Genomic DNA, 18069 nt, shown 5'->3' with positions numbered 1-18069 from the left:
GGGGTTTTTTGGGTCTTAGTGTTTGCTTGTGAGTTTTTGTGGTGGTGTTTTTTTTTTCTCCCCCTCCCTCTCTCCTTCAGCATTCATTTCAATCCTATCTCAGAGCAACTGAGAGGAGCTCTGCTTTTGATATCCACTGAATAAACACACAATTTCCAACCTTCACTTTGGAACAAACATGCCTCAGAAAAACTGTGCTAACAGTCTCTTTGATCATGAACACTATTTCCAAAAGCAATTATTGAATATACCCATGCATGGATATTTCTGTGCCTTTTGCTTTGAATTGAAGCAAGCAGTTTTCCAAATAACAGCTTTATTTGAGGCTTTCTTGTTCCTTTAATTATTACAGCTTAGAAGATAGGCATTTTTGCTAAGGACCAAATTCAACAAAACATTTACAAGTTTGTTTACTCCTAAGGCTGCACAAAACAATGTCCTGTTTAGTGAAGCCCATCAGTATGTGCTAAGTGTAAATTGAAAATCAAAGTTGGGGGAAAACTTTGGTGAAACGTTAAAGGAAATTCCACTCAAAACTGCACATGCATAAAACTTCTGCTAAATTAAAAGTAATCTGACTTAATTTATAAAATAGTTGGACATCAATTTAAAAAATAGCTTCATGAAAAGTGATCTCACAGATCTTGTGTTATTCAGAACCCTTTTCTCCATTCTTCTCAATTAAACAGGCTGTAGAGAGCTGTACACTGACTTCAATGTTTGACAGAAGGGAACATGTCATTTTTAGTTTCTATGTGGTTTAAAAGTGTAACAACCATACACCTGTGACATCCTTTCTTTAAAAAAAAAAATCTGATTTTGGGGATTATATGTTTGGATTTTTTGTGGGTGAGTTGTTTAGTTTAGGAATTATTGGAGCAGGGAGATGAAGATGATGAAAGATGAAGATATTTTTAAGTGCTTTTTGCAAGGCATCCCTTCCTTTTGCAGCTGCCTTCTCATCTCTGAGCTTTAACTCCATGAGTGCTTCTAACTACATTTTGTTCCCATACAATGAACTCTAATGGGGTACATGTGAAGAAACCTTTTAAAACTGTTACTTGCAAAGTACAGATGTAGATGTTGTTACATCTAGAGATTCTTGCATTTTAGAGCTGTTTATTATCCAAATTTTCCCAGGTAAACAGCAAGGATTTCACAGTCAGAACATCCTTACTTAACTGATTGATTTCCTGTGCTCACTTTAGTTTGGTATAGCCTAAAAGAAAATCCTTTCCCTGCTCAGTGCTGATGAAAACTACTATTTCTTCTTTCTGGGTGGGTTTTTGCTTCATATTCCCCCCTTCAGACTTTTGATTCATATGTAATAGGAACAACATTGGTCTTAATGCCTACATCTGTGGTGATGTTCATCAGATCAAAGTTCTAAAATAGTCAGTGGATGAGTATGATTTTGTTCCTAATTAAAGCAATTGTTTTACAGGCTTTTCAATGAAATTCAATGTGTGAGCTCTTGTATCAATTTAATTTCATTATGCCAACATGTTTACTATGCTAGAGTAGAAGTTGAGTCAGTATTTCCATTATAATATCCTCTTTTACAACTGTAAAATTAGTATTGTGCTCTTTAGGGAGTTTTAATCCAGCTGTAAAAAATGACTTAGGGCAGAAACTTGGCATGTAAGATTTCAACTGCATATATTTTGGGGAAAAAAGAAAATGCAATTTCAGAATACAATGCATTTGTAGATGGTTTAGAGTTATGAGGACAGAGGAAAAAGTTAACTTCAGACTTTGATTTGCAACCCAATTTCCAAATTTTTTTTTTTTAAACCCTCCTAGGCAACTATCACAGGAACTACTTTTTTTGTGTTACTGATGATTCATATGAACCAATTCAGAAGGAAGGGGGCAGGGATGTGGTGGGAAAGGGGACAAATACTTAGATGTATATGAATTCTTCTTCAGTTATACTTCAGTCAGCTCACAAGCACCTATTTCTTTTTACATTTCTAGTAAATATGTGTATTTCAGCATGATTTTAGTACTTTAACACAAAATAGTTATAACATTTTTCACTTAAAAGGATTTGTAATTTTTTTCAAAAACAAAAGCATAAACTGTTATTTTCTCTCATAATCTTCTCTGTAATAAGGCATTGGAGGCCATAACTTTTCCCACAATTGTATTTCCTTTTTTTATTCCATATTTTTGTAAGTGAAATTGTAATCAGGCTTTAGGAATTTTTTTTTTGTCAAACCACCCTCCTATATAGGTAGGGAGATAACATCACACTTTCTTCCCTCATCAGGTCCTGAATTAAGGTAGAATTTTAATAGCAATTTCAGGAATACAGGCAAAGGTGCTTGGGTAGTTACCTAACCCTTACAATGCTTCTGTGGGGTATTGTCACCCACATGTTCTATGAAAAATCCTTTCCTTAGAATTTTTTCCTCCTGAGAAGCTGAGAGGCCGGAAGAACAAAATGCAAACAATTCTTATCTGCTGCTGTGGAATGCACCAGGTGGATCTGTGATTGGTCTCATCTGGTTGTTTCTAATTAATGGCCAATCACAATCCATCTGTCCAGACTGTCTTGGTCAGAGAAAAGCCTTTGTTCCTCATTCCTTTTCTATTCTTAGAAGCCTTCTGATGAAATCCTTTCTTCTATTCTTTTAGTATAGTTTTTAATATAATATATATAATAAAATAATAAATCAAGCCTTCTGAACATGGAGTCAACTTTCTCGTCTCTTCCCTCATCCTAAGACCCCTGTGAACACCATCACAGGCTATGAAACAGTTTTGGAAAAAGGTCAAGTTTTAAAAATTTGTATTAAAAATTAAAAAGTAATACATGAATGTTTGGAGTATCAGCAATGGGCAAGGAACGTGCAATGAACACCATGACCTCAAGCTGCCCCTTTTGTCCTGTGTTTGACTTGCACACAGTGACTTTGCTTAGAGGGTGGGCAAGTTCAGGACAAGGTGAGGATGGCCTGTGTGTGCGACTGTGGGACCAACATCTGTGTTCTGGGCAGTGGAAGCCCACAGGGTCAGAAGAAAGTCTGACCAGCCAACAACTGAGCAGTTCCTCAGCTGCTTGAGGGCTCCATGTGGTTTCCCATGCTCTGATTTGGTTAGCTTTCCTCGAAGTCACCGATAAAAATATCTCAAATTTACAAATTCAGAAATAGCTGGTGACATAGGTGAATTTAAATTGCTCTCAGATGCCGAATGCATCCTCCTGCTTCAAACAAATATGTTCTTTGCTTGAGCTCATGCAAATAATGACTTATTAAGCCTTGTTACGCTGCATCACTGTGGTGGTAATCTTTACTTCAGTGTTCTGAAAGGCAAACTCAGCAGATGTTTCCTGCATGCGTGCTTTAAATCATCTGTTCCTGCTCTCAGTGTTTTATATGAATTGGTGATTCACTGGGCTGTTTTCAGGGTCTTTACTACATGGAAAATGTTCAGCCTCTCTTGCTATTTATACCAGTGTTATCTCTCGAGCGCTTCACGCCTGGCGCAGTCCCAGTGCCTGGTTCCAGTGTGTGTGTGCTCCTTCCATGCAGCATTCACAGCAAACTTCTCCTGCCCAGCAGCCAAATCACCAGCTCAGAACTGCTGGCAGCCTTTCCCTAAGGAAAGTGTGTGACGTGGGCAGGCAACCCCTATCCCAGTAACTTCATGTGCTCTCCTGTGTCCTCAGCCATGAAGACTTAAATTGATGGTTTCACTTTGCAAGATTTTAAACATGTATTTTGTTGTAGTTCAGTCTCCTGTATGTTTTTCCATTCAGTATTAGGTGGGGAAGCAAACCTGGAAGGAAGGGTTAACCTTCATTAGTGTCACAGGCTGACAGTGGGAGTGTTAGGAGTGCAGCTAATGCTTCTTTGAAATAAATAAGAAAGGAAGAGAGAGCAACAAGCCCAAAATGCCTTGTTAATACTTGCTATAATGCCCTCTTTATTTCTCTTTGCAGGTGACTGTTACAACTATTGGCTATGGAGATAAAGTGCCTCAGACCTGGATAGGAAAGACAATTGCATCTTGTTTTTCAGTGTTTGCAATCTCATTTTTTGCACTGCCTGCGGTAGGTTGTTGTGTACTTTTGCAACAATTTGATGTTGATTCATTAATTATCAGAGGGAACTTCTGTTATTGATTCTTTACCCTTTCATTTAACCTGGTTTTGTATAAGCTCTGTGTTAAGCTTCTGTCCTGTAGCTGAAATTTATGTAGCTTGTAGAGCAAAAGAGCTAAATAAATATGCAGTGGTTTTTGTATGCAGCACTAGATTTGAGAAGGATTTGTATTTGAGGAAGAGATGTTTAATTCCATGTCATTTTCCCAGCCTATCTCAGAAGTGTAAAGGCAATTATTTCAAATTACTTCTTAGTGATGACTTATTGATGTTTTTTGTGGGATTTTTTTAAGGCATTCATAGTTTACTCAGCTGATTTGGTCCAAGGTGAACTGGAGAATTCTCATGTACATTCTTCTTCTAGAAAAGCTTCCAAAAATATGTCGCTGGCAGAAAGACAGCAATCAGCAGCCGGAGACACTGATGCAGTTCTTCACAAAATTAATATCTGTCCATGGCAAAAGTCCTGTTTTCAGAAGGGACCTAGAACTGACCTTTTAAAGCTGTTATGGCACTTTGTTTGCACTGAAAACAGGTTCCTGAGAGTTTTCAAACAAGAAACAAGGCACTTCATTTCCAAGGGTAAATTCAAAATCAGCAAAACTTGGACTGCAGTTTGAAAATCCAAATATTCAGTGCCAGGTATAGCTAAGGGTGTGTTTTCCACAAATGTAGCAATACTCCTGAATTGTGCTGTTAAAATATTTGTGCCACCTGAAGCATTCTGTTTACATGTTTATTTTTTCAGTTCAGGGACACAAGCAGTCATGTTAGCAGATGTTTGTGTAGTTCTAATGAAGAAGTGGTGGGGATGGTACAGAATAGATAAGAATACTTTTATGCCAGTACCATCACAAAAGTTCTTCACAGCATGAAAACTCCAGTGACATTTAAAATTTGTTGCCTACTTTAAAGATACATAATCTTTTACAAAGGAGGGTATTTAAGTTTTTTAAATTCTCCAGCATCAGTTTACCTTTAAAACCTATACTTCCCTCCTTCCTCATTCTAATCTCTTCCACTTTTATTTTAGAAGAGAAATCAGATAAATGAAATGATCGGTATGGAAAATGCCAAAACCTACTTTTTTTTGACTGAAGAGTGTTGGTGGTGGGGTGTTTTGTTTTGGTTGGTTGGTTTTTTAAAATCAGTGTAAAATGCCACAAAAATGTTTTATAAATGCATGTGTAGCAGCCGTGCCTTCACAGCCATGTTTTATGATTACCTGTCAGATTTCCCTAATCTTTGTTGAAGTAGAACACCACCAATCACCCCTTTATTAGTGGGATTTTCCTTACTGAGGGAAGTTATTCCTGTTGGTTGGCCCAAGGGGGAATTTGGGGTTTGAAGCTCTGTTGCAGGCTTTCTTGTTGGTGTTTTAAGTAAGAGGATCTGGCTGAGATCACAGTCAAAAGTGATTGTAGTGGCTAAATGCAACTGGTATGGGTTCTGGATCTGGCAATGATCCCTCATTTCCCAAATATGTGGTGTTTGGGCATCATCATCTCTTTGATCTTTACTAAATCAACATAATAGAAAGGGCGTTTCATGTTCTTTTCAAAATATTTAATGATTAATAGAGTTCTTAGAGGTTGAGCCAAGATCCCTGCCTGCTGTGATGCCTTCTACTATGTGTAGAAAAAGAATTGTGCTTTCCTTGAGTAGGTGTAATCCTGTAAGACAATTTATAGAAGATTTCATTTTCACCTGTTACTAAAACTTCTGTTAAACATGCCTATACCTGTGCAGATGGCCACATAAATAGCTTGGCTCTTTACTTAAATTTGGGCTTCATATCTGTAAAACATTTGGAGTCTAGTTTGGGTTTCACAGAGTCCACTGCCATTAGTCCGTGTCCCTTGTCCTGAGAGTGAATTAGATGGCTTTGTGCTCAACTCAGTTGGACAATGTCTTTTTGCCTTCTTTGCCCTCTTTCCTCACTCCCACCAGGGATTAATATATGGACATAGAAATTACCATACCGCAGTTAAAAGTTCTAGTGACTTACATCATGCCCTGCCAGAGCTTTATTTCTTATAAAAATGTAGTTAAGCTCATCAGGTTGATTTTTTTTTTTCCACTATTCTGTCATTCCCCTACACAAGATTTTGTGAGACTTTTAGAGGGTATGAAATGTCATTTCTGTTTCCTTTTTTGGGTCTGAGTCCAGCAGGCTTTGCATCAGGGCATGATAGCATTCACAGTTGGCTTCAGCAAGTAATAACTGAGACTAAAAATTTCACTGTATTAAGTCATTTCCTCAAAATAATTAGTTGGGTTTTATGATGCTGAATAGAAGTTTATTAACACAACATAATTTGGCAATTTTATGTGGGGCTCTTTCCCTTCACTCTTACCAAAAAATAAGGAAAAAAAAAAAAAAGTGTGTTGTTTTTTTTTTTTCTTTCCACAGGGAATTCTTGGTTCAGGCTTTGCCCTAAAGGTACAACAGAAACAAAGACAGAAGCATTTCAACCGTCAGATTCCAGCTGCTGCCTCACTCATACAGGTACTGAGTTCTTGCATATTGCATACTGTCATTTCTTTCCATTTATAGTAGATTTTTTGTTGTAGTTTTTTTTCCTCCCCCCCACAAGCTGTTTGCAATTTTTCCCTCCCTGATTCCATGAGAAAACTGTACAGAAGTTACAGATGCAAGTTTTGGAAACCCAGTCTTGAATGTAAACTAATAAGCATAAAAGTGCACTCCCAAATCATTGTAAACTGTTTAATTCAGCTGGTTAAAATCAAAACTGAAAGTTATCCTATGATTATTAAACAATTTACCTGGAAAAGTGTTGTGAAATGTTATGCTTATAGTGATGAAAAAACAAAGGAATTTTTATGTAGAATTGTGCTTTTAAAAGATACGTTGCTGCTTGTGAAGACAAACGTCAAATATGCTTCAGTTGGTACAACTAAATTCTTAAAAATTGCAAATTTAGGAGAAATATGTCAGAATCTTAAGCAGGAAAATGCTGTTTGGACTTTTCAGCTCTAGAATTGGTGGCTGGAAACCGCTGGGATTCTTTAAAATCGGTATTTTCATGTAGAATAACTGACAGGCAGGAAAATACTGATTCCCTGTTATAAATGCAATTGCAGTTCAGTATCATTATGGTAGAAGAGATTTTATCCTTCATTGGAGCTGGCACCCTGGAGAAGTATTAACATGGTTTCATTCTAGGTTTTTCCAGCTTTTCCTCCCTCTATTCAGTACCTGCACATAGCTTTAGAAGCACAGAGATCAAAATTGAAAGGAAACTCGATATACACCATATCATTTTTTCATTCTCATATGACTTATTTCTCTAGCTTCATGAGTGAATGTGGGTTTCCAGGTTAGGATCTTTATGGAAACAGTAGCTAACTGTAAAGTTTATGCTTGAAATGAAACAGTCCCAGAGTTAACGTGAAAAAGGCCCTGGTTATAGCCAGAGATTAGCTAAAAATCTTGAGACTCATATGTGGTATGGTTTTGTAAAGAATGGATTTTTTTTAATGGTCTCACTGATTCTTTTGGGAAATGAAGACCAAATTATTGGGAAGCCTGAGACTGCATGTCCAGAATTGGCTCCATCAGAAACGTTAAGGAGGAGTAAAGGATAGACAATGAGTTCCAGAGTACCTGTTCTTAATAGTTGTAATTATGATTTACTAGTAGACTTCTTAATGCCCAATTCAGTAAGTGCTCTACAAATGACTCATAAAAGATTGTTCTTAAACCAAGATGTTTACAAAATAGGTACAGGACAAGAGAACAGCCCAGATGAGTAATTTTCTTTCCTTGTATTCCTTCTTGGTTTCTTCTAGAGGTCATTTGTTTCTTCCACTCTTCTCTTAATCATGGAGGGATTTATATGGTGATACAAGTCCTTTACTTTCCAACTGCTGTTTCTTTAGTGCTCTCATTCTGCCTTGCTTTGTTTCTTTCATCTAGGGTTTTCTGGCCTTCCCTGCTTTAGATTGTTTGTGTGTAAGTGTGTCCTTTCTTCATGTAGTGAGTGAGGGTCTGCCTTTTTAATTTGGAGAGTCATTATTAATCAATTCCGTTATTTACAAAGTTAAGAGAGAATGCAGTAGTATTTTTTTGTTGGTCTTATTTCCTAGCTCTGCTTTTCCTCTCTTTTGGCTTAGAAGATGGGACTTTAATCATTATGGTTGGCAAGAGGGAGGGCTGGCTTTGGGTTTTGGCTTTTGGCTCTTGGTTAACCACTGGTACTATTCTGTTGTGCCCACAGCTGCATTTATTCATATGAATATAGCTCTACTGACCACATCACAATTCCTTTTTTTTTTTTTTTTTTTTTTTCTGGTCATATTTTTGTGAGGCATGAAAAAACAATTTTTTATTTTTCTGAGTAGGGGTCTGTAACATAGGATGCAATAGGCAAAATGCCTGAAGTCTGGTAGGAAATTGGGGCAGAACATAAAATTTGGACCCTTCTTTGAGTCTGGTCTAGAGCTCTCTCTCACTATTTGTTTGTTGCTACTGAGAATAAAAGTTGCACTTGAAAAGACTCATCTTTCTGTGTGGTTTCCCAGTTCTAACTATGTGGTTTCTATTTACTAAATAAGAGTTCTAAACCATGCTGGGTTTGTTTCCAGAGGGCAAATTCAAGAATATCATTAAAGAATGACTGACATGCTACTTGGAAGTTACTGTGTTGTACAGTGAGCCACTGATCTGATTGATTAATTATTCTGTTGCTTAAAACATTTGTTCCAGACTGCATGGAGATGCTACGCTGCAGAAAACCCAGACTCTTCTACATGGAAAATATACATTCGAAAACCTGCCAGGAATTATCATTTGCTGTCACCCAGTCCAAAACCAAAGAAATCGGTGATGGTATCAATAAGTAGTGTTTCACATTATAGTAATCTGAAGATTTTAAATTAGATTGAGGTTTTTTACTCTCTAGAGATTATTAGTTCTGCTTGTTTTACAGATCATTACTTGGTTTCAAATTTTGATTGATTTACGTTTCAGTTTTGACAGTTTGAGTAGACAAACATTATAAATTAGAAGCCAATTTGCTGAATTTCCCTAAGCTTGATTTTTTTAATGGATTTGGAAAAGAGTAATAATGACTTAACTCAGGCACATCAGCTAGTTACTTACCATTGTTTTTTTTGAAAACTGTAAGGAAAGGTAAAAAATAAAAAAGAAAATCACTTTCATCAAATTTCCAAAATAGCAACTTTTAATTGATTAAAACAAACAAACAAAACCCAACAAAGCTTCCATTTTTCTCAACTATTGATTTTGTGATTTTCTAAGCTTTCATGGTAAAGACTTCTTGTGCCTACATACAGTAATATTGTCATATCAACAGATTCCGTAAGTTCAGAATTTTTTTGGTTTAAATACAGCAACAAAACCCCTTTGTCAGACTCTTTAGATAATGTAGTACACCATCCTCTGCATTGTAAGAGTATTGCACAGCAGTCTCAGGCTAATGAGAGGATGAGGAGAGGATGTTGTGCAAAAACCTCCTCTTGTATCTCCAAGGTTCATCTGAGTTCAGTAGCAATATATCCATTGGCTTTGTGCTGAAGGTGTGATTTATTGCATCCATAAAATGATAAAGATATTCTAGAATAGTTTGATTTATATAAGCAGCTGCATAACTAGCAGATTTTCTTTTTTAACTGCAGACAAGGGATTTGGAAATGACAATGTGCAGAAATCTAATGATTAACCAGTTTTGGCGGGATGAGGGGGCAACATAATGAGAAACACAGTGCAGGATCATGAAAATGTAATTCAGGCACTCTTTTAATTGGTTATAGCTCACTGGGGACAGTGTTGTTATTGAAGGCATCACTGAAGACACAACTCTGTGTGACTTGGTTTGAGTAATTTAATTTATGTGGTGTTTTTTTAGGTTAAAAAGAAGAAATTTAAGTTAGACAAGGACAATGGGCCTTCTTCTCCAGACAGGATGTTGGCTATACCACACATCACTTATGACCACGTGGCTGAGGACAGGAGAACTGATTTCAGTTTTGAACCATTTGAAAATTCTGGTAAGAAGCTCCATTATAAAATGTCAGTAACTGTGATGAGTTTCATGATTAGATTTGCATACGGGTCCTTTTTAGTGTCTGTAGTAAAGAAGGAAAGAACAAGCTCTTATCACTCTAAAGTGAGAATACTTTGCTTTTTTTGCCTTTGGTTGCTGGCTTGTCTGGGTGAGATTTAACCATTGCTTTAATGAGCGTGCTTCACTGCAGACAAACAAAATAATTTCTCATTTCTGCCTGCTGGAAGACCTAGTTAGGCTCTTCCAGCAGGCGGACTCTTAGGCTGGTGCATACATTCCCCAATTCTGCAATTGATTGAAATTACAGGGACTAGCTGTCAGCTTTTCCATGTGAAATTTACCCAGGATGTGTTACTATTGTGCTTGTACCTGAACCAAAAAGGATTGGTGTGCCTTGGCTGCACCAAACATAGTCTGCTACATGAAATCATCATGTGCTCATGCCATCTGCTCTGTGCAGTAGGCTGTGAATCAAGTTTTGAAAGCAGAAGTACTTAAGATAAATGTGGATCCATCTGTATTAAATGGCACTGTACAAAATGGTACAGTATGAGGAAAAAGAAGACAGGACATTGATAATCACCTTCTGATTAATAGCTTATTTATATTTGCTTTTGCTGTACTGAACTTCCAGAATAACTCTGAATTTACAATGTGGCATTTTTACAAATGTACTTTTATTGGAAGTTTTTAATGTATTGCTCAAATTTTGGCAGCAAGAGCAGGTTTAATTTTAAGGTGTGTTTTATTGATTATAGATACCTTAAGTACTTATGTTTTTTCTCCTCAAAAATTTGGCTGACATTAATAAATTTAAGTGGGCTTTAAATAAAGTCAGCAGCGTGGGCTGGCACTGGGCATATTTTAGTTCAAGCAGAAAGTCTTGCCTTCCTTGTACTTTTTTGGTGTGCTTGTGTTGCGTTGTTCTGCATCATCCATGCTTTTCCACTCTTTCTTGGCCTCTGCTAAGGAATGGTTGTAAGTTGCATCTGGTGGTAGAAATAACATAGCTGCTAAAAGGTGGAGAAGTACTGAGTGTCTCAAAATTTGAGTACAGACACCTTTCTTCAAAACAATCAAATTACAGAACAATGCTTAAGAGTTGTAAAGTCCCACCTTTTACCACTAAATTTCTGAGCTGATTAAGGACAATACAATTTGATGGCAGCCTACAACTGCTATTTCAAAAGTCAGCTCTGTAGCTTTCTGTAAAAGGATTTTCTCTCATTTCTTCTGACACTTATCTTTTTTCTTTTTTACCTGTGTTCTCCTCTATAAACTGTTACAAGTATACAGGACAAACAGGAATGTTAAAATTACTTGGTAAGTTGAGGAAAGTAATTATATTTATGGCATGCCAGCTTATGACAGTGTAATGTTTGCAGTGCTTTTCATGTGTGTCTAGTGCCATATAATTTCTAAGAAATCTTTTGCAGCCAAGGAGATCTAGACAGACAGAAAATGTGCATTCTCACACTTGTAATCACAACTGCACCCAGTCTCATTACAAAGAGAAAAGTGAGCACTCATTTGTATAAGTAGATGACATCTAGTGGTTTTTTTATACTTGATAAAAATTGCTCATGTGTATATAACCAATAGAAGAATATAATTTTCTAATAAATAGAATATAATTCATCCAGTAGTTATCTGAGCATATGATGTGAATTAATTAATTTCTAAATAACTGAATTAGGATGGGAAAAAACTTTCAGATTTGACCCCCCAGTGTTGTGCATTCTGAAGTACATGCATCTGTTCCTGTAAAAATGTAGATATTTGTGAACAGATGGGGACCCATAAATTAAATAATTTATTTTACTGTTTGTCTGGATTCTGTGATCACTTAAGCAGCCATGTAGTCTTATGATGTTTCTAATGTGCTTGCTTAGGCACTTTCTTAGCAATTGAGTGCTCCCCAAAGACAGTAGCATTAGGGCTAGGTCTGGGCAAAAGACCTCTGTGATTTAGTGGGAGTGCTATGAGCCACCTGTAAGTTTTCTGCTCTGAATCCACTGCAGACAGCAGAGGTTTCCATCAAGTGCAAGGATGCTCAGCCTTGAATTAAATTGACTGAAATGGCAAAGTTCAGTTTCACCCCTGAACCCACATGGGACACAGGTGCAATTAAGGTGTTAAAACAGCAAAACCGAACTGAATCTCCTGGACTCTCCCAATCAATCCTTGATGTTCCCAGTTTCCACCATTCCACGAGGTGCATCTCTGGTGGGGACAGACATGGTGGAACAAGATCAGGAGGGCAGCAAGAGCCACCAAACAAACTGCCTGTTTTATGTGAACAAGAAATTCCTTCCTCTTGGGGAAATATCAGAGTAGCTTTCCCAGCCATCACAGGTTCAGTTTCTGTGTCCCAGCCAGGCAGCCAGAGCTCAGTGGACTGGAGAGGCTGTCTAACACTGTTCTCACAGCAGCTCAAAGTGGAGAGAGTGTTATTTTACTTTCTGTGAAAAAGATTACCTACACAGAAAATTGGAGCTGCCAAGTCAAAAGTTTAGAAGGAAGAAACTAGAAAGTAAAAGGATAAAGGATACTCATTCAGTTTTAATTTGGCCTTCAGAAAGCCTCTAGTAACATATCCATATGCTGCTTTCTCACATTCAGTAAATTTTTGGGCTGCCCGCTTCTACTTCAGTCTTCACACTCCTGGATCCCTCATCTGGCTTCCCTGCCAGTATCTTTGTGCAATCAGAGATTTCCAGCTTTTTCTCCCTCCTTTTTTTCTCCTGGCATCATCAGTACAGCAAAAACCAAAAGATCCATGGCCCATCCTGGCTACTGCAAAAATTAACCCTCTCCTGGCTGGAACCAGGAGCTGTGTGTAGCACTGAGAGAACACTTTCAAAATGAGGGGCTTTTATTCTGGTTTTTTTTTACTCCACTGCATTTTTTATTTTAAGAGTTTTTCTCATTGCTTAAAAGTAAGGCACCGCTCCTGAAAAGTATCAGCCTGTCCAAGTGTGTGAATTCACAGGCAGTTCTTCATGAAATAGTTATTAATAGCATAGTGCTACTCAAAAGTACTAAACTTAATGTAAAGACTGTGTTTTGCTGTTTTGCCTTCTCATCACTGGCTCCTCTTGCTGGCCTAAAACATTTCCCCAAGAAATTCAGCTTGAGGCAGGCTCTTGGTTTACATGGTTGAAGTGTGCAGCTTCAAAAACTTTTTACAGGATGTGCTTAGAAGCCTCAGATGTTGGTGTGCCAACTGCCCATCCACCTGGCAGCACTGAAAGCTGACCAGGAGAGAGCTGCTCTGTGAACAGTGTGAACCAGAGCGAGAGGGGTCTGACCTTGGGAGCCTGGACACTTAGGAAGGAAAAGACTTGGGAAACCCTGAAGTCTGGAGGAAAGGGGCAAACAGAGAGGGCCTGTAGAGAGGAATATCTTGCAGCAGTTGACACTGCCATGAAAAATGGGCTTGGAAAAGACCCTTCCACAATGGCTACTGAACATTCTTCCAATGTGTAATGCACTCTTGTACAGTTTCATACACTGTTTGCTGCAGTATTTTTAATTTTTTGTCAGGTAGAACATACTAAATTTTAGGTATGTCTGCATCTCCTTAGCTGTCTGTCTGGAGCTTCTATTTTTTTTTTCTTTTGTTTTTTTTTTCTTTTCTCCTCTCCTATCTCTGTTTCATGTGCATCTTCACTCTGACTCAGATTGTCAGCGCTCCTGGCCATCCTTTTCCACAGACCAGCAGTCTTCCAGCGCTCCTTCCTCTCCAGGTAATGCTCATAATATTTCATTGTTCCATCATGTTTCATCACTTTTGTAAATTACTAAATCCTAAATCTTTGCAATGCTCTGTCTGGAGCTGTCTGCTGTGGCACAAAAAATTACAGAGTGATTTCTGGAAAGAGATGTTTCAGTAGAGTTTTGAGTCTGGAGGTTGTTCAGGTTGTAAATTGCAAATGTTTAAATTCACCCATTATTATCCATTGAAAACTAGTGTCTAAAGCTTCATCTTTTTTTTTCTCTTTAGCCTTCATATGTAGAAACTGTGCCTTTTAAAATCATGTTTTTAACAATGCTTTCTAAGAAAGACTTTTCCAAAGTCTAATGGCTATGAATTTATTTTTTAGGTTAAAAAATGTGCTCTCTGGTGTTCTGCTTGAGCCCTGTTTCAAGGCACTTTGAGGCAGAGAAACTCTCATTAAGGCCATGTTTTTTTCTTTGTTATGATGATCTCAGAAATTTTTAAAACAGGGGAAAGGGGATACCATGTTTGTCTCATACTGATCATCTCCTGCTCGCTTTGTGATCACTCAGGAATTCCTTGTGTGATTCCAAATAAGCTGTGGCCCAGTTTTGACTTCTGTGTTGGAATTTGAAATGCAGGGAATTTTCAAAGCTTAGAATTAAAGACAGGATTTGATTTGGGACATTAGAAAAGGCTTCCAAGCTTAGGTACTAGAAGCGAGAATGTGAATTAATAGTTTAAAGCAGAAACACGTTAAGAAGAGGAAGGTTTAGAGTTTAGAATATAGAAGAAATAAAAATAGATACAAAAGTAAACAAGGAGTTTAGAATGCAGTACTGTAGGTTAACTAAAAAAAAACTTACACTGTAACATAAGTCCATAAGACTAAATATTTAATGATTAGGTCAAAAACATAAATATCCTTATTAGCAGTTTTTTATTAGTCAGTAAATCCTTTAAAAGTCTCATAACTAGGAATCTTGTAAGCTTCTGAACCATACAGTAAAGATGTGAGCCAAACTCACCCTTCCTACATATGCAGAAAGTAAGAAAAATAAACCACATCATCTAAAAACTCAGAAATCCCATCTCTAACTCATTCAAAATTCCTTAAAAAAATCCCCATACTTCTGATTCTTTTTTCATTGTGCCAATCCTTTCCCTTCCCACAAAACTGGAAAGCAGTAGCTGTGACTGACCCAAGAATTGCTGTTCTTGCAGATCCCCCTGGGTGTGGAATGTGCTGTGTCTCTCATGAGCACAGTTTGAGTGTCCAGCAAACCCTTTACATGGCTTTAGGTTCAGCAGTTTTTATCACTTGCCATCAGGAAAACAAAAACATTTGTGAGTCCTTATTTGCTAGAAACTGGGAAAATTTCATTTATGTCATGTAGAAACTAAAACAGTTAAAATTGATTTGGTGAAAGCCTGAAGAAGTCAGTTTGAAATACATTTCACTGCACATCTCTATCTGGAATTGTTTTGCTGGTTTCACAGCCATGTTTTTGAATGATGTCTAAAGCAAAGTGATTAAATAGTATGATACTATAATATTAATATGATATTGAAAGCAAAAATAGAAATTAGTGCTTCCTAAAACTTGCTACCAAATCTTAATTTTGAAGTGCTGCAAGTGGCTCTTGCTTGTAATAGATGTATCTCCTAGCAGTTGTCTTATTTATTTATTTATTTATTTTAAACTGTGATTTCAGAGGGCATCCTTTCCTATTACGACTTTTGGAGTACAGAGACTTTCCTTTTGTAGTTTGGACAGCCATGTGCTTAAAGATGAAATAATACTTTCTCCTCAGTTTTTAAAATTTTATTTTTTGGAGGTTTTTTTTTAATTCAAATCCATTTCTGCCATATGAAAATACCCAATTACCTGAGTAAAATGGTTGCATTAAAAGAAAATAATTGTTTTCTAAAATTCCTACTTCTATTCTCAGGAAGTATCAGCTACATTTAAATTATCTCTTTCTGTTGTATTCCTTTAGGTTTTGTGTGGCTTTTTGGCAGGGCATTATTTACTGTTATATTATAAAATATTTTATTTAATTCAGTAGAGTTTTCATAAATTACTACATTATAATTGTTTTATTGAATATTCCAGCCAGTTGGACTGACAAAGGTTTCTGTGGACTTGTCACAATTACCTATGATTTTTATGGAATGTTACCAAGTTTTATTTTCTGTAAATTCATTTTTACAGTCATGTAAATTACACCAGTAGTCTTATTTATATGCAAATGCTGTGGCTTCTCTAACAAATGTTAGGGCCATGTTGGAAAAAGCTCATTGTGCTCTTAGTATCTGATAGAATTTCAGAGCCTGAGTTTAAAAATGAAAACTGTAACACTCTCCCTGATTTCTTGGATCCGTGGAAGTAATGATCTGCAAGTAAAACTGCCAGTAAAACTTTCAATATCTGAAGCTTTGTGAATCAACCTTCCAGTAAGAACCTTGATGAGCTGGTGATCTTGCTATCTGTCCTGATTCTGAGCCCAAAGTTGAGTTTGCCTCGTGCCTTAGTGTGAGAGGGAACCAGCAAATTGTCTCCTAATAATGCATGAAGGCCTCTGTCATATAGATACTGAATAGTCTAGTGTATCAGGACTATAAACACAATTTAAAAAAAAAAAAAATTAATTTTAATCTTCACCAGAAGTTCAAATACTATGGGCAGAAGAAGGGTTAAAATTTTGCTTTTTGCGGACTCTGCGGTACGTGCAATTTTGGTAGCAACTTTTGTTTTCAGTATTCTTTTAAAATGTATTTCAGAGGTCCAGGTGAGCTGCAGACAAATGCTATTGCTTGAACTGTTATCTGCTCGTTTTTCCCACAGTAAAAAAGAGCCCAGCGTTTCTAGACGTGAGCACAGGACCCTTCATCAGGACCAGCAGCTTTGCCGATGAGCTTGACCTGGAGGGTGAGACCCTGCTGACCCCAATAACTCACATCTCACAGTAAGTCCAGCCTCTTGAACTGTGCATTGGTTGACTTAGACAAGAGAAGGCACTTCAGGTGGGAGGGGCTGGTAGGGCTCAAATATCTCAGGTGTTTGCGTCAAACGCTTTTCACCTTGACGTTGGTGTATCCTGCTCTGAGTGCCAGTAAATCTTCATGCTGACCTAAAGACAAGTTCACTTGGCTGTGAGACAAGGCTTTAGGATTTTGCTAATGTCTCTGGGCAGCTGGTGGCTGATAGCCTCAAGATTTTTGTGTGGAGACAATGTGTGGGAGTACTTGCTTGGTGAAGGTTATCTTACTCCCTCCACCATTTTCCAGTGGAATAGCTGTAAAGTGCAAAATTTAAGTACTACTTATATGTAATACAAGTCTCTCCATTTCAGCAGCACTTGCTCGAATGGTCAAATTATGTTCTATTGGAAGAAAAGCTCTACTTGATCTTTATTATTGCTTTCTTGTATTAAAAAAAAAAAAAATCTGAAATAGGCCTGTAGGGTGTGTGTTGGGGGGGATTTGGTATTTTCCCTTCTGGAAGAAGATTTTCCACTTGTCTTTTATGCTAAAATGGTATTTCAGGTTCTCAGATTATTCTTAAAAAAAAAAAAAAGAGTTGCAGCAGATTTTTCTTTAAATGCCTTTAAAACTAAATCTTCTGAGATTGTGTAATTCAAAAGGCTGAAAAATGTTAATTGTTTGCCACAGTAGATGTGTGGCAGTATATCCTCTAGCAGAGGAATGAAGTAATTTTTTCCACTCTAGAAATCTGAGGATTTCTGCAGTGAAACCACAGAAGAAAATTCTTGGCATACTTGTATTTCTGAGGTACAAAGCATGCAGAAATGCCTGCTGCCAACTTCCAGGCCCTCTTCCTATACACTATAATTAGCGGAATACTAAATATTAAAAGAATACTTTTTTGAGCCATTTTGGAAGGGCATTTATTAAAGAAAAAGAAAATGTTTGGGCAGACTCTTCCCTGTCCCCAAGCAAAGGTTTCATCTGATTCACCCAAGTGTACATCTGTTTGTAGGCAGGGGATTTAAGAGACTTGTATTCTGGAAGATTTCTTAGTACAAGCAGGAGGAGGAAGTAATAAATTTCATCAAGCCTTAGACAAGAACAATGGAGCAACAAAACCACTTTATTTATTTTTTTTTTTAAATAAACTTGTGTGCTAGGAGTTTCCATTATCCTTTCTGAGTCTGGGAATTATG

At 37.2% G+C, this 18069-nt stretch overlaps 1 protein-coding gene across 2 annotated transcripts in view; it reads left to right on the top strand.

Annotated features, from left to right (window-relative positions):
• Positions 1-18069, top strand: part of KCNQ1 (potassium voltage-gated channel subfamily Q member 1) — a 332947-nt gene that overhangs the window by 85283 nt on the left and 229595 nt on the right. The window contains exons 7-13 of one of the 2 annotated variants that reach the window (XM_059849029.1): positions 3950-4060; positions 6525-6620; positions 8841-8963; positions 10003-10144; positions 11458-11484; positions 13845-13910; positions 16731-16851. In XM_059849029.1, the coding sequence (XP_059705012.1) occupies positions 3950-4060; positions 6525-6620; positions 8841-8963; positions 10003-10144; positions 11458-11484; positions 13845-13910; positions 16731-16851 (686 nt within the window). The remainder of the gene's footprint in view (positions 1-3949; positions 4061-6524; positions 6621-8840; positions 8964-10002; positions 10145-11457; positions 11485-13844; positions 13911-16730; positions 16852-18069) is intronic. The other variant, XM_059849030.1, reaches the window with a different exon arrangement.

The sequence above is a fragment of the Haemorhous mexicanus genome, chromosome 6, assembly GCF_027477595.1.
Source record: "Haemorhous mexicanus isolate bHaeMex1 chromosome 6, bHaeMex1.pri, whole genome shotgun sequence".
In the NCBI taxonomy this organism is placed as follows: Eukaryota; Metazoa; Chordata; class Aves; order Passeriformes; family Fringillidae; genus Haemorhous; species Haemorhous mexicanus.
Note: the sequence above shows the minus strand (reverse complement) of the source record. Positions and strands in the feature narration are given on the sequence as shown.